General features: G+C 35.9%; 1 protein-coding gene across 2 annotated transcripts in view; it reads right to left on the minus strand.

Moving 5' to 3' along the window:
* LOC138693065 (NFX1-type zinc finger-containing protein 1-like) overlaps positions 1 to 17,996 on the minus strand; it is a 129,432-nt gene that overhangs the window by 76,561 nt on the left and 34,875 nt on the right. For both annotated transcript variants that reach the window (XM_069816638.1, XM_069816647.1), the window contains exons 8-12: positions 15,197 to 15,399; positions 14,162 to 14,245; positions 11,568 to 11,839; positions 5,251 to 5,394; positions 272 to 565 (exon numbers count right to left, since the gene is read on the minus strand). In XM_069816638.1, coding sequence (XP_069672739.1) covers positions 272 to 565; positions 5,251 to 5,394; positions 11,568 to 11,839; positions 14,162 to 14,245; positions 15,197 to 15,399 — 997 coding nt within the window. The remainder of the gene's footprint in view (positions 1 to 271; positions 566 to 5,250; positions 5,395 to 11,567; positions 11,840 to 14,161; positions 14,246 to 15,196; positions 15,400 to 17,996) is intronic.

Below are 17,996 nucleotides of genomic sequence, written 5' to 3' on the forward strand. Positions count from 1 at the left end.
ATACTAAAGATGAACAAATCTGCTACTCTTGCTTGTTATGTTCGTTGCACTTGTCTTTCGAGTCTCGCTCATCATTCTCGAAATGGCATTTCGGCATGGAAAGATTTCGTAACATTGAATAACACGCATCATTGAAATAAATAACATCAGAGATCTACGTAAAGCTTTTTTTTTTGGTCCTACAGAATTATCTGTTATGGTTATCCTTGGTTATTAAACATAATACCAAATGGCTGGATTGATCAATTCAGACATCAAGTATTTTACTTACCTGACATCTCAGCTCAAGTTCTCTACCAACTGCATGTTGATCAATTAGGGTCTCTTCGATCTTGGGCCATATGTCGCTGCTCCTCGTCAGGTTTTCCATGTTGCCCATAATGTACATTCCCTTCCTTGCACGGGACAAGGCAACACAAACTCTGTTTTCAATTTTCAGAAATCCAATATTAGCATCCTCATTGTTTCGGACCAAAGATAGCAAAATTATATCATTCTCTTCTCCTTGGAAGTTGTCTACAACTGTGATGCGAACGTCTCTCAGAAGATCATATTTCTTTCTTTCCTACAAAAAGAAAAACAAAAATGTAACTTATATTAGGAGGCAAAAGAACTGAAGAGTTATGAGATTATGAGAAGGTGTGAAGTTAAGATTTTCGTGGTGAATGGATTCTGAAAATTAAAATGGATTTTCATACTCAGAGATGGTAAGTTGTTTCAGAAAATTTTCCATTCTCTTTCGCTAGGGATTCCAAATTTTCTCAATTTAATATTGGCCTAGGATCAGAACCAAGACAACTACAACTGATAATAGCTCTGCAAGATTGGATTCTTCTGCATATATGCCAAAGTGTAAGAATGCAGAACATCTTCAATGGTCGCTCGATATTTGAAAAGGAGAAATTAGTAAATTTCAGACTGCAAAGATAAGCTTTCTGAGAGGAATTATAAGGAAGAGAAGAATGGATAATATAAAAAAATGAAAACAATCAGACAACAAGTAGAGTTAAAAATGTACAGACATCTTTGGAAGAACAACAATAAAGATGGATTGGTCGTGTGAAAAGGATAGATGATGACGGATTACCCAGAAAGGCAATGGAATCGGTAGGAGGAGGAAAGAGACCATAAAGCAGAGCAAGAAGCAGGTTAAGAGGGACGTCGAAAGGACTGGAGAAGAGTGGAATGTAGAAGATGGAATTCAACTGTGGAAGGAGAGGGGGAAAATGGAGACTCTTAACAAAAACTCGAACATCGAAAGAGGGCACAAGCTTGAAGAAGAAGAAGAAGAAGAAGAAGAAGAAGAAGAAGAAGGAGAAGAAGGAGAAGGAGAACAAGAAGGAGAAGAAGAAGAAGAAGAAGAAGAAGAAGAAGAAGAAGAAAAGATTCTTAACAGCCATTAAATTTATTAACAAATTCACACTGACAGTAAACTTTTGCAAACATAATTTGATATTCACAGAATCACAGTAACATTTCTACAAGGTGACTTACAATCGATATATTGATGCATAGTACCAACTGCAAAGTACGCCTGCTAGTGCTACACTTGTGTGACAATACCTTGCACAGAAATGAATCACAACCATTTTGAATACGTTCGAAATTTCGCTAATACGGGTTGTTTATTGACAAATGCATTTTTAAGAAGCGGGATTTTCCTTCAAAATAGAATCCTTAAAAGTAGGAATCAATTACACAGTTTTACGATCGTTCTGCCAGGACTTTTGAAATTATCCCTTAAAAACAGGAACGTTAAAACAATGTTTTATTGTATATAGGCCTATTAATTTATTAATTACTGAAAGCATGAGGTGTGAAGCATTGCAGTGTGGGTACACTTTGAACACCTCTGGATGCAGTTACTTCTGCATTCAGAAATTAACACACATGATTTTATTACTGATTCGTGAAAACATATACAGTAAAACCTCGTTAATGCGCTCTTTTTATAAACTCCCTGGACATTTCATGTATAATAATGCATAATTTTACACTATTGTACCGCTTCCAAATTCTGGTTGTAGTGCTTTTTTTCGGATCGGAAATTGGTAAAAAATTCCATACAAAATTGGGAAACTTGTGTTTTCAAAGCACGGTAAAGAAATATGTTGCTGTGACTGTACCGAGGTTCATTGCATCACGAATGCAAGAAAGAAATTTCACCCTCAGCACTGTCGGAAATTATATTTATTGGTACTTTCTTTTGTACTCATATGAAAGGATTTTAACATCCAAAAGTCTCCCTTTCAATACATTCCTGTCCTTTCTGTAAAATTTAGTCAACCTTTGAATTCTGTCGAGTGTGAAGTAAGTTTGTAGTGTAAAATGACAAAGCGAAACTCTCAGTCTATGAGAAAAATTACGTTAGTGTTGCTTCTAGTGGTGTATCAGGTGAAGTTGTCTGTAGCTTCTCGAACTGCATAGAAAATATTATCAGTTCAAAGACATGGCAAACAACAATCAAACATTTTTTTTTCGTATGAAATGAGCTCTGACGTGCATTTTGCACTGTAATTAATGCCCAATATAATATTTTTCCTACGAAGTGGTGTCTAAATTGTTTAATTTCCCATCTATAGCGTTGTCTCACTTATTACGCTTTAAGGTCACAGTCCCTTGAGAGCGTATTAATGGGGTTATGCTTTACGAAATATATGTTGTTGTTGTTGTTGTCGTCGAATGGTATTGAAAATTATCTTGTGCCATTTTCTCTCTTACTTCCCAATACTGACCTGATATTTAATTATTGTTTAGCTGTTTATTTTTTTCTATTTTTATTATATGTGTGCAAAAGCATTCTGGATTGAGCTGCCTTCGGAATTAATGGGCATTATAGATAAGAATTATTATAGTGGACAGAGAAGCTACTGCTGGAATATATTCATCCCTCTTTGCATACTATATAGCAGTGGTGAAAATAAATCAAACTTTGGTGCAGAGATAGAAGCAATATTTTTCTTTGCACTGGAACAATTAATTTGAAATTAATAAAGCTGCCTTACTAGTAGATTCGAAGTCAACCATGCAATCCATAGCTTCAAATAGAAGAACTAATCTTAAAAAGATAACCGAAATAAGGAAATTAATTAAAATACTTGAAAATACGAACGAGAAAATATATTCAGTGGATACCATACATATTGGCATAAATAGGAATGTTAAGACTGATAAACTAGAGGGGGGAAAAAAAAAAAAAAAAAATCAAAGCTTAAGTGCCCAAATATTAACTAACAAAATCAAAGCTAAATCAGAGACAGAAATAACATTGTACATTCTGTTTCATGTTAAATATTTCCCGTTATTTGTCAAAGTAGGTCTAACCTCACTACTATGCATTCGTTTGCACCTACTATTATTCTAATTACCGGTATTCTTTTTTTGTAGTAGGAATATACTGTTACTATCTATAGAATTTCTCCAGAATGTTATTTCAAAACTCATTACAAAGTGGAAATATGCAAAGTACAGTATATTTAATTTAATTTATAACTAACTAGCTAGCTAGTGAGTACAAATTAAAATTATAAAACAAAAATGTTTCTAGCCACTACCGTAAGAGCCAGACTCATGTATGGTGTGATCTTAGCCAATAATATACCGGTAACATAAAATTTACAAGGATAGTTTACTAAATACAGTAAATAACTTAATTCAAACCAATAAATAACACACAAGAGCGAAAAAAAAAAAAATGAAGATAAAGAAAAAGAGAGAAAAAAACACATTTAATATAAATTGACAATCAGACCGAAGCCAGTGATATTCAACAAAAACATGAATATAGTCGACAGAAATAAAAGGTAAAAAATACACACATTTGTTAATATTATATATCATGAATAATTTTATAAATTTCTTTTTTCAAAGCTTCAATTTTAAAATATTAAAAATATTGTTTTTAAGGTATTGGTATTTATTATCTCTTGCATAGATCTAATAGCAAAATATGACACAATGACACGTGACTGAATTGAGGTTTGATTGGTCGCAGCTTGGCGCCACCGATTCTGAGTAAGTGATCCCACCCACTGTTGTACATTCTGTTTTATATTAAACATTTCCCATTATTCCTAAACACAGAACATCCTTCTACTCTTCATCTTTCACACTCTCTACCACAACATGTCAGAGACTGTCGGACATTGTCTAGTTTCAAAGATAAATTAAAATTTCACTTTTTCAATTCAGATTCTTTTCAGTTATAAGCCCTTTTCTCTGAGATAGTTTTGTAAAAATATAGGCTTATATTTCTTTCCTTCCTTTCCCCTTTTTGTTCTCTTTATCAGCCGATGAATTTATTATCATAGCCTTTTTATTTTGAATTTTATTTAATATTCGTATTTCTTTTCTTTTTTATTATTATTTTATTACATTCCTTTTTGTTATATTCTACCTCGCGTTTTCCATATTAACCATTTGTACTAAATGAGTTGCTTTTACTATATTCCAATGTATTTTACTTTCTTTTTTCTAGTATTGTATAATTTTCATGTTGTTTAGTGTCGATTTTATTATGGTATTATGGTATTATTATTATTATTATTATTATTATTATTATTATTATATTTTTATAATATGTTAGTATTCTGTTCTTTAACTTTTTGTTAAATTTTAGCTGCTTATATACTTTGTGACCTGGTAGGGTGTAAGAGAAGGCCCTATGGCCTTAACTCTGCCAGTATAAATAAAGAATTATTATTATTCGTCAAAGTAGACCTAACCTCACTACTATGCATTTGTTTGCATCTATTATTATTCTAATTACAAGACAGTATCGTCAAAATCAAAACTCAAGTGCCCAAACACTAGCTAACAAAATCGAAGCTAAATCAGAGACGAAATAGCCTACTCCATAAAGGGATAGAAATATTCTATAAAGACAATCAGAAATCACACAGTAAAAAATGGGCAGAAATCAGTAAATATTAGAAAAGCAGCAATAGCAAACTTTCAATTGAATACAGGATATAACTGCCTTGCAGCACACTTTTGTAGGATAGGAATCTAGAACACAGAAGAATGCACATTGTGCAATTCGCCAGAATCATCTATGGGGAAAGAACATTTTCTGCAAAGTACCGAACTCAAGAGAGAGAGATGCAACAAACCAAAAATCTGAGCGTGCTCTACAAAAAAGCAAGAAACAAATGGGTTAAATGATCCCAAACTTGCCCATTACAAACCAAACAAACAATTTCGGGGAGAACATAGCGTCAATCTTTCTGTTTCTGAAATACCAGTACTTACATTTCTGAGGTAGAACATCTGGGCAGTGTACGTTGCAAGAAGAGTGATTCTGTCTGGTTTATAACCTTGAAGTATCAAATGACGGCAGAGAGCAAGAAGGAATTCAGCTTCATGTACATTTCTGCGACTGTGGCTGTCTCCAACCTGAAATGAAGGTATAATCTTAATAGAATAAAAGGGCATTAGGTACGGACAAGTTTACAAATTACTACTGAAGCCATGCAATAGCAATAGTAGTATTTTACGTAAAGACATTTCCAACTGCTACGCTACGGTTAATTCAAAGTCGAAATGAAACACAGGTAAGAAATGGCCAAATACAATTTTCCTCCAGCCCTTTATTACATAGGGTTCTTTCTTTTACGTGCTGAACATTCACGATACAAGCCTCCTACTATTACTTCGTTCCCAGAAGGAGACATGCTCAATTTACCACCTTATAAAATCCATAGCCCTCTGCTGGGTTTCAACATGCAAACCTCCAATCCAACAGTCATCACAGCAACTGCAAGACCACAAGGGACGACCTGAAGCCACATAATACTTTCTGCCTTTTCTGTATTAAAAGAAATTTAACAAGTATACCTTATCCACCAATATTTTCAGATATAAATGCCAAACTTCATGACTTGCATACAGCTAATGCTGGTCTGGAAATAAGTAAACACAAAACAAAAGAGATGAGAATTTATAATAGAGTAGATTCTGCTCTTATATTAGAAGGAGAAGTAATTGAAGCTACAAATGAATTTATATATCTGGGAAGTATAATTTCTGTGAATGGTGGTTCAGATCAAGATGTAAATGCTAGAATAAAGAAAATAAGACACGACTTAATTCAATTGAAATCGATTTGGAGGTCGAAGCAAATCTCCTTAAAACTTAAATTAAGATTATTTAACTCAAATGTAAAGTCGATTTTACTATACGGGTGTGAAACTTGGAAGGCAACGAAACAAATTGGAAAGAAATTGCAAGTCTTTATAAATCGTTGCTTGAGGAATATCATGGGTTTTTGGTGGCCAGAGATTATAATTAATAAGGAACTCTGGAGAAGAGCAGATCAGCACGAAATCAGCAAAGAAATCAAATTCAGAAAATGGAAGTGGATTGGCATGTACCAGCGGCGGATTTTCAGGTGAGGCAAGGGAGGCCGTGCCTCCCCTAATATTTTACCAGAACACAATATGGCAGTAATAATTCCAGCTGAATTAAGATCACAGACAAGTTACAGCAAATGATAACATTTTTCATTTTATATTAATTTTACTATCCACTACGACTAAGATGTAAGTTACGTAAAGTCGACCACATGCAGTTGATGATGCCCGCATGCTATTCTGTAGATAGTACAAATAATTTGTACTGAAAAATAACAGATAGCGCTGTAACCTGTATAGTCGACATCTAGCAGCCTGCTGTGTCTATGCGAGAGCGGGAGAGAGGAGTTGGCTACATGACGCTACTTCCCGGTAACCATGACAACAGCAGTTCAACCAATAAGATAGCTGGTTAGAAGAGTGTTTAAACTTGATAGAACGCGCGAGGGGAGCCGATTTGGAGACGTCCTACCCACCGCTGACAACTGTACTGCGTATAGTCACGGCTGGTTTCGGCTGTATTGGGAAGCTCTCTCTCTTTCTCTCTTCGTGGTTTTAGAAAATTGAGTCACGTGTTGTTAGTTTTCTCTCCCTGCGTAAAAGTTTTTATTTATGTTGTTAGATTTTCTCTTGTTTGCGGGTGTTCTTGTTATTTTATTCTTTTGTGTTACGAGATGTATTTACTTATACAGTATTTTAAATATATCGAGAGTTTAGAAACAAATGCAGATTTGTCTCTAGCTCCTTCTAGTAGCAGTTATTCAGTATGCTGTAACCTATTTGATCGGTTTGCGAAGAAAGAGGAACGTGCAGTTAATTTGCTGTAAAATTAGGCTATGTAATAGTAATGAGCAAGCCCCGGATTCTTAGGTTCGAATCAATTTTGTTGATATCTCCTTACTCTCGAAATATTGCTTTTCTTATTCGTTTTATGTAGCAGAGCGTAACATTCTTAAATTCAATATGACCTAAAAAGACCTAATTCGTAGGTTAGGATTTGGAGTGTCCTAAAGAGAGACAATCTTTACCAAGCCGTTGTAATATATTAATAGTATGTTGTTTATTTTTATTTTTTTTCCAGTGAAATTATATAAATTCCTAAACATAAGATTTAAAATCCTAAAACATAAATTGGAAAACCTAATTTTAATTTCTTAAAACCTATAACTTCTGTGCTTGGTAATGAGGTACGTCACAGGCTTTATATTTTTATATTATCATCATTCACGTCTTGGCCTCCCCAACTTTCAAACCCACCGTCCGCTTCTGGCATGTACTGAAGAGAGAAAATGATAACATAAAATGGCTCTGGATTGGAAACCCCAAGGACTGAACAGACGAAGAGGAAGACCTAAAATAACATTGAGCAACACAATTAGAGATGAGGCTAAACAGGCAGGGAAAAGCTGGAAAGAAATTAAAGCGTTGGCGAACAATAGAGTACGATGGCGTGCTTTCATCAAGGCCCTATGCTTCCCTGCGGAGCGACCAGGACTACTACTATTACTACTTATCTACCAATGAATTTTGATGTAAAACTACGCCTTTCTTCTAATTAGGGATGGAGCGGGCTTACTTAGAAATTGATCATCACATAAAAATACACCCCCTACTCACTGCTCTCCTTGCATATCTTTGTTCTCATCTTCTCCTTGCATCCCCCCCCTTGTTCTCCTGCACTCCTTGTATTCCCCTTATACTCCTTGCATTTTCCTTCCATTCTCCTTCTGTTTTTTTTCCCCTGCTTTCCTCGTTTCCTCACTGTACTCCTTGTATTCCTCTTGTACTCCTTGCATTCACCTTATTCTCCTTGCATTCCCCTTGTCCTCTTAGCATTCTCACTGCCCTCCTTGCATTCCTTTGTTCTCGTCTTCTCCTTGCTTCCCCCCCCTTGTTCTCCTGCACTCCTTGTATTCCCCTTGTCCTCTTTGCATTCTCACTGCTCTCCTTGCATTTCCCTTTTCCTTCCATTCTCCTTCTGTTGTTTTCCCCCTGCTTTCCTTGTTTTCTCATTGTACTCCTTGTATTCCTCTTGTACTCCTTGCATTCACCTTATTCTCCTTGCATTCCCCTTGTCCTCTTTGCATTCTCACTGCTCTCCTTGCATTTCCCTTTTCCTTCCATTCTCCTTCTGTTGTTTTCCCCCTGCTTTCCTTGTTTTCTCATTGTACTCCTTGTATTCCTCTTGTACTCCTTGCAGTCATCTTATTCTCCTTGCATTCCCCTTGTCCTCTTTGCATTCCCACTGCTCTCCTTGCATTTCCCTTTTCTTTCCATTCTCCTTCTGTTGTTTTCCCCCTGCTTTCCTTGTCTTCTCATTGTACTCCTTGTATTCCTCTTGTACTCCTTGTAGTCACCTTATTCTCCTTGCATTCCCCTTGTCCTCTTTGCATTCTCACTGCTCTCCTTGCATTTCCCTTTTCCATCCATTCTCCTTCTGTTGTTTTCCCCCTGCTTTCCTTGTTTTCTCATTGTACTCCTTGCATTCACCTTATTCTCCTTGCAATCCCCTTGTCCTCTTTGCATTCTCACTGCTCTCCTTGCATTTCCCTTTTCCTTCCATTCTCCTTCTGTTGTTTTCCCCCTGCTTTCCTTGTTTTCTCATTGTACTCCTTGCATTCACCTTATTCTCCTTGCATTCCCCTTGTCCTCTTTGCATTCTCACTGCTCTCCTTGCATTTCCCTTTTCCTTCCATTCTCCTTCTGTTGTTTTCCCCCTGCTTTCCTTGTTTTCTCATTGTACTCCTTGCAGTCATCTTATTCTCCTTGCATTCCCCTTGTCCTCTTTGCATTCTCACTGCTCTCCTTGCATTTCCCTTTTCCTTCCATTCTCCTTCTGTTGTTTTCCCCCTGCTTTCCTTGTTTTCTCATTGTACTCCTTGTATTCCTCTTGTACTCCTTGCATTCACCTTATTCTCCTTGCATTCCCCTTGTCCTCTTTGCATTCTCACTGCTCTCCTTGCATTTCCCTTTTCCTTCCATTCTCCTCCTGTTGTTTTCCCCCTGCTTTCCTTGTTTTCTCATTGTACTCCTTGTATTCCTCTTGTACTCCTTGCATTCACCTTATTCTCCTTGCATTCCCCTTGTCCTCTTTGCATTCTCACTGCTCTCCTTGCATTTCCCTTTTCCTTCCATTCTCCTTCTGTTGTTTTCCCCCTGCATTTCTTGTTTTCTCATTGTACTCCTTGTATTCCTCTTGTACTCCTTGCAGTCATCTTATTCTCCTTGCATTCCCCTTGTCCTCTTTGCATTCTCACTGCTCTCCTTGCATTTCCCTTTTCCTTCCATTCTCCTTCTGTTGTTTTCCCCCTGCTTTCCTTGTTTTCTCATTGTACTCCTTGTATTCCTCTTGTACTCCTTGCATTCACCTTATTCTCCTTGCATTCCCCTTGTCCTCTTTGCATTCTCACTGCTCTCCTTGCATTTCCCTTTTCCTTCCATTCTCCTTCTGTTGCTTTCCCCCTGCTTTCCTTGTTTTCTCATTGTACTCCTTGTATTCCTCTTGTATTCCTTGCATTCACCTTATTCTCCTTGCATTCCCCTTGTCCTCTTTGCATTCTCACTGCTCTCCTTGCATTTCTCTTTTCCTTCCATTCTCCTTCTGTTGCTTTCCTTGTTTTCTCATTGTACTCCTTGTATTACTCTTGTACTCCTTGCATTCACCTTATTCTCCTTGCATTCCCCTTGTCCTCTTAGCATTCTCACTGCTCTTCTTGCATTCCTTTGTTCTCGTCTTCTCCTTGCATCCCCCACTTGTTCCCCTGCGCTCCTTGTATTCCCCTGTACTTCTTGTATTCCCCTTGTACTCCTTGCATTTCCCTTTTTCTTCCATTCTCCTTCTGTTGTTTCCTCCCTGCTTTCCTTGTTTTCTCATTTACTCCTTGCATTCCTCTTCTTTTCTTCTTTCGTTGTTTTCCTGCACTTCTTATATTCCCCATGTACTCTTCGAATTCCTCCTATTCTCCTTGCACTCCTTATATTCCTCCTGTTGTCCTAGTCTTTTCCTTGCACGCCATTTTATTCAACAACGAATATTATTTGTCCATTGCTCTCCGTAAGTTTATGTTTAGCCAGCAGCATAAACCAATTACAAGAAAGAAATTGCATGTCTCAATTTTAAATTTTTTTATGGTCAAGTTAATTCCAGCAGTCAAGTTTACCCCAGTTTATGGTATGGAAAAGAAACCTTGGATTCTTCCTTACAGATGTTAAAAGGTATGTGTTCAGCTCTAGCTTGACTAGGGAGTGTCATCATGTCTATAATTTCCTGCTTTCTTAATCTCAAATTACCCATTTACAGATTTTGGAAATAATATGTTTGAGCCACTACTGTAAACCCTTAAAAAGACACGCACAGGTGCAATGAAACATGCTGAATTAATTACACTTAAGAGTAGATTTTACAAATTGTGCTTCTGCATTAATTTCTACGATTAAAATTTGCTAGATGGCGTCACCAGTGCGAAATAAATAATTAGGCTCAGCCTGCAATAAAATTTGAGCAGCAAATGAAATTGGAAATTTTAGTTAGGGCTAATTTTTTTTTTACAATTTAGCTGCATAGCTTATCACAAAAAAGAAATGTCATGTCTCAAAGCAACAATATAAACAATTCATTTTAGAGGAAATAGGGAGTATGCCACACACAAAAACACACAAACACACACCCCAATGAAATTCTCAACACACAATTCAATTTCAGAACACACACACTCTTTGACTCTTTACACCACACGAACACACCCCCACAGGAAACAAAACAAGTGGCGCCAAGACCAACAACGACCAATTCTGAGGATGATCATAAAAGGTCGAAACATGTAAACCAGGTACGATTGAATTTAACACAAGAAAGTCATATAATACATATTCCGAAGTGATAAGAGTGTTAAAAGTTGTGTAATCAAGATGTATAACTAATTATAATTATCCATTCATACATAAATACTGCAAACCATTAGTGCTCCTACAGTACATCCCCCCAAAAATATATGTCTACAATGAATTGACAGATTAACTACCGGTAGTCAAAAAACGAAATAAAACAACAAACAGTGCAAAAACGCGCACATGCATGCATGCACGAAAAGCCACAAACAAGGAGAGAGAAAAGGAAATACACAAATTCAAAATACAACAATTATCAATGGCGTAAACTTCCAGCACATACACATACAAACACCCACACCTACACAATGACATGTATGAAAGACTAACTTCTTCATCAGGCGAGGTGTGATCTATGAAGAACAAGCTCCTGGACACTCCTTGCACCTCTTCAAACAGAGTCACTGAATGATGGTTCAACAGAACGGGATATATGGATGGTACAATCAATCGAGAAATCTCTGGTCTCATTCTATGCTGAACCTGCAGTATTTCGTAGTGCATTTTATTGTTCAGCATCCGTTCGAAAAGGGAAACATCCAAGCCGAACTTCTGAGCGAGTTCGTATACAGAAGTTGAGGGACGAAGCTGCTTGTGATCACCTGAAACAAGAGTAACACATGGAAGTTTTGAGAGCATGTATACACTGTTTTAGTATCCACAGTTTTCATATTTCTAGCGACATTTAGCTTCTTTTAACGTTGAATAACGTTTATCTGCAAGCCAATATGTAAATCACTGGCATGTTAGATGACAATAACTTAGTACATGTAAAAGATAGACAACACAAACCTATATGTAAATTAAAAAGTAAATAAACAGCTTTTTATCTATATCATTAATTATATTTCATAATGAATATTTTACACACAGGTTCAAAATTACTGTAAACATGCAATAATATTTGCTCACTGCGATCTTCAATTGCATGCAACACCCCAAGTGCAAGAGTTATGAACAAAGTCTAATATTTATAAAAATTCAAGACATACAGTACTTACACAAATACATTACATGCCATTATTAAAGGTTAATTTGAGAATCGAGGTTTCTCTGTTTTTCCACCTATTGACAAGTGTGTCAATGACATGATGCCAGACTCCTCCATACAATAACAACAAAGATTATGCCCTCTTAGTTTAATGCGTGCCTTAGCAGTACCATGGCTGACGTCTATATATAGCAAAACTCCTATTTTTACGTTCTTCAGGGGACTATTGAAGACTTGAAGTAAGTAAGGATCTAAGTGCCATTTTCATACATTCGAGGAAAACGAATTATACATTGAAGCCATAACCACATACCATCTATGGACGCGTAATAACACAATAAAGATGCAAGTCTGGACTTTTAGTCTTATTTATGTTATAGTGCCACAAATTCTTATACCAGTAAAAACAAAATTTCCACTGAAATGGCACTTAGATCCTTATTTATTTAAAGCCTTCATTTGGGGGTTACACTAAATAGGGGTTTCATTATTTTCAGTCAATAAAATACACCAATATTCTAGAAATCCCTTCATATTACATACACAAATTGAAGAGTGACTTTCCAATGGTCAAAAAAGCTACATTTTCAGAAAACATGATTTTTTATAAATGAAAATATCTTGAAGGTACTGAAAGGAGACTTTGGAAGTGAAAGTGAGCTTTATTGATAGAATTTAATTTTTGGAAATTGATAATGTGCTAGGTAACAATGCTGTTAAACATTTTAAGTTACTTGACTTAACATACCTTGGAAAAAACGTTGTGAACCTGTTTACTCATTATGTATGTTTATTCGAACATTTTGCATTACATGTGAAACTGAAAGTAGGCAATGTCTTAATAATAATCATTTTAATATCAGATTACATTGTTAAATCAGCATTGAAAAAAGTACAGGGCGATTGTGAAGTTATGATAAACGAATTCCGAATGGGTCGACGAGTCAAAAAACTGCCAAGGAATAAATGGTTGACTGTCCAGAAGAGGATAAAGACAATAGCTATGGAGACATGGTTTACATGGAAGAAGGACATCAGTTGGATTACCTTCGTCGTCTAGGCCATAACTTAACTTCATGAACATTTAAAGGTACTGCCACTGCTACTGTACTGTGAACTCATTTCCCTTTTAATTTTCGTTTCAATAAATCATAGTTCACAAGATACCAGTATGTTGTTTGGTGTTTTATTAAATTATTTCGAAATTTCGGAATTAATGACTTACAGATAAAATAAACTTCGGAAAATGTGTCTTAGGAAAACTTGACATAAGAACTTTGGGCCTTCAGAAAGAAGTATCTTTCGGAAAAATGACCCGTACCCATTAAACTAGTGTTCCCCAATCAATGACGGGTGAGTTCACGTAGAATGGGTAATAACTTAGAAATTGTAGGAGAAATGTTTTGCAAAAGACAGAATTCATGAATCGTTCGTCATATCACGCATTTGTAATGTCGTCAATATTAGTAGCAGTCTTTTGCCATCAACGTTTCTTCCCCTGTTAGAGACCTCGTTTGTCACCGCTACTCTCTATACCTTATTTTTTACTATTCTGGTTATTTTCTCATAAAATTGTATACATTAAAAATGATTTCTCTTGTTCATCCCCTTTTAGTATATTTTAGTTTTAAAAAGTATCAGCAGCATCTTGCTTACAGGTCGATTTCTTCTAAGCAACTGGGTATACCTTCCTTGGTGTCATTGTTCCTCCCTTGTTTACCTAAGACTCTTTGCTCGACCCAACCCTGCACAGGATCACTACCAAAGGCTCGCTTGCTAACCTTCTCTTTCCTCACAAGTGCCAAATAGATTTGATGCAATACAAAATACACTGCTTCCATGGAATCATTTTCGGGACCTGAAATTTCTTATGTTAAATACAAGTTTACGTTATTTCGAGGTCATTCCAAAATTATATAGGATAATTATTTACCTATGAGAATCAGATGCTGGCAGTGATTTGTAAGTGACACAGTTATGTGGGATTCAAGCACTTCTGCAGCTTCCTCCACGATCACTAAAATAAACAAGAAAAAACACACATGTGAAAATAAATGTATCCTTTATATATGCTGATGTTTTTTGTATCAGATACTTTTGTGTAACGTCTTTCCATATGGTATATAGTCGTCGTCAAAAGTTTCTAACTTTAGGCTTGTGTATCTCGTAAATTATTCGAAATTTTACTAAGTCATTTTAGGTTAAATCTGTGTAGAACTGAAGAAGGAATATGGTCTTAAATTGTTGCACATTAAGTTACAAACACCCTGTATCAAAGAAATCATCGTCTAAAGTTTCCAACTTTAGGTTTGTGTATCTTGTAAGCTACATGAAATTTTACTAATGTATGTTTATTTTTATTTTATTGGGTTATTTTACGACGCTGTATCAACATCTAGGTTATTTAGCGTCTGAATGAAATGAAGGTGATAATTCCGGTGAAGTGAGTCCAGGGTCCAGCACCGAAAGTTAACCAGCATTTGCTCATACTGGGTTGAGGGAAAACCCCGGAAAAAACTTCAACCAGGTAACTTGCCCCGACTGGGATTCGAACCCGGGCCACCTGGTTTCGTGGCCAGACGCGCTGACTGTTACTCCACAGGTGTGGACACACTAATGTATGTTATGTAGAACTGAACAAGGAACATGTCCTTATTACAACGCTGTGAAGTAATGGTTAGTTATTATTATTATTATTATTATTATTATTATTATTATTATTATTATTATTATTATTATTATTATTATTATTATTATTATTATTATTATAGATTATGATTATTAATGATCTTTTGCAAATATATTGAAGATTAACATATATTTTTGTAGAAGAAGAAGATAAGATTTTTATTGAAAAATCCGACCAACAATTTTGGTAGACCACAAGTTCCTGAATTTTGAAAAACAGAATATTCTGAATAAGATATAAAGTAAAATATTATAAAATACAATACTATTACTACGTCACCTATTTTTGGTTTCAGGGCTTGTAACAATGTCTGCAGTCTTGCTGCTCCAGATGTCGTCATGCCAACTACAAGGGATTCTCTCATGATCTCCATGTCCATTATATGTCGCACTTCTTCGTACTGCTTAGCTTCTGATCTGAAGGATTCTTCTAGAGTTCGGAATTCCTCAAGCAGTTTAATTCTCAACTCTCCAATCCAGTACCTGTCCCAACAAAATATAATGCAATGTATAAACACTTATTTATAACACGAATAGGTCTTTATCAACAATACAACTTTTCGTTGACGCTTTACAAAGGAGGTTAATAATTATAAACCTGTAATACTTTTTCTTTCTGAGTCTCAATTAGTGGATAAATTAATATTACATTACTATCAACAACAAATCGACATAAACAAAATAACTATTATTATTTTCCATGTATAGCAACAATCCATGACTCACTATACAAGCTACACACCAACAAAAAGTAATAAAATTTCAATGGATTCCCTCCCACTGTGGTATAACTGGGAAAAGACAGCTGATACTCTGGCAAAAAAGGAACATAGATAGTAGTAACTCCGAATCACAAAATACCATTCAATTTGGCTAAACTCTACATAAATAGGAAATTCAAAGATGAGATACGTAGACACCATCAAACAACAAGCGGAAGCAAGAAGTGGAATTCACTACTGATCTCTAAGGACATCAACCACGCAGAGAAACAGTTGCAGCAGTCCGTGTTCTTACAGCTGATTTTCTAGCTGCTCATCTTCATCAGATCTCCATTTTGCCATCACTATCCTGTGTTTTGTGCAAAGACAGTGATAGTGTTATGGACTGGGATCACATTCAAAAGTGTAGTGGATTAAAAAATTTTCAGCATAAGTCAACAGGCAAACTCTACTGGGAAGTACGTAGACGAATGATTTTGTGTCACGTGTCCGGGCATAAAAAAAATATATATAGCCTATATATTTTCCGTGTTGTATGTACTGATCTATAATAATAATAAAAAAAAAAAACAAACAACTACACTACATTCATATGCACTCCAAAGGTTAATATAGTTAGGTATTAAGTTAAGGAAGTAAATCTCGAAAAGACAAAGTATATGATTATGTCTCGTGACCAGAATATTTGTACAAAATGGAACTATAAAAATTGGAGATTTATCCTTCGAAGAGGTGGAAAAATTCAAATATCTTGGAGCAACACTAACAAATATAAATGACATTTGGGACGAAATTAAACGCAGAATAAATATGGTAAATGCCTGTTATTATTCGGTTGAGAAGCTTTTGTCATCTAGTCTGCTGTAAAAAAATCTGAAAGTTAGAATTTATAAAACAGTTATATTACTGGTTGTGCTATGTGGTTGTGAAACGTGGACTCTCACTTTGAGAGAGGAACAGAGATTAAGGTGTTCGAGAATAAGGTTCTTAGGAAAATATTTGGGGCTGAGGGATGAAGTTACAGGAGAATGGAGAAAGTTACACCATGCAGAACTGCACACATTGTATTCTTCATCTGACATAATTAGAAACATTAAATCCAGACGTTTGAGATGGGCAGGGCATGTAGCAAGTATGGGCGAATCCAGAAATGCATATAGAGTGTTAGTTGGGAGGCCAGAGGGGGAAAAAGACCTTTGGGGAGGCCGAGACGTAGATGGGAGGATAATATTAAAATGGATTTGAGGGAGGTAGGATATGATGATAGAGACTGGATTAATCTTGCACAGGATAGGGACCGATGGCGGGCTTACATGAGGGCGGCAATGAACCTCCGGGTTCCTTAAAAACCATTTGTAAGTAAGTAAGGTATTAAGTTATACCACTCGTATGGACTGGCCTATTGTGCAAGTCTAACAGAGCTAAGCTAACCCTACATACCAGTAGAAGGCTCTTGCTCTACAGGGATGTTTATGGGCAAATATTGTTGCTATTATTATTATTATTATTATTATTATTATTATTATTATTATTATCAAATGGGCTTTATATTATTTATAGCTCAACTGATGAATAATAGTTTAAATCTGTAAATTTTATCATCTGATTGCTATGTACTGTATATATTTTGCACAGTCACTAATGTAGCTCAGTCGGCAGACTTGCTAGCCTACTGATCCAGAGCTGCGCTCGGGCTTCGGTTGGATTCTCATTTGGGCTGATTACCTGGTTGAGTTTCTTCCGAGGTTTTCCCCAACCACAAGACAAATGCCTGGTAATCTATGGCGAATCCTCAGCCTCACTTCATCTCGCCAAAAAATTGTGATCTTGTAAAATCTTGACTTGTTCCACATCTTAAAGCTTCAATGCTAATATAAGTTCTATGGAATACAATGGAATGAAATGAAACATGGACTCGTCACTTGTAGTCTATTTATAAGACATTTATCAAACAATTCAGACCAATTCGACAGCTATACTGTTTTTGCTGTAAGAAAAATCCTAATGTAAACATGAGCACGTTGCTGTCATACCCGTGATTGACTCCCAGTCGAAACACTCGCATGACGCAGGAAAATATAGTTCGTATTTGGAAACCACAATCTTGTATTATTTGAAAATAAAACATTGAATTCTAGTTGTTAAATACGATGAAACATATAACTTTACTCATATGTAAAACGCTATGTAAAAGAAAAGCTACTTTTATATTTTGTTATGTACTATGAACACGGATGAATACCAACAGTAATGCCGAGACAGTCTGTTCTTGTAACAAGCTGGCGTCACTTGAGATCGTAGTTGTTCACGTAAGTACGTGGTACTGAAGTATGGCTTCTGCATCCTCAACTATCCACT

Source organism: Periplaneta americana, chromosome 2 (genome assembly GCF_040183065.1).
Source record: "Periplaneta americana isolate PAMFEO1 chromosome 2, P.americana_PAMFEO1_priV1, whole genome shotgun sequence".
NCBI lineage: Eukaryota > Metazoa > Arthropoda > Insecta > Blattodea > Blattidae > Periplaneta > Periplaneta americana.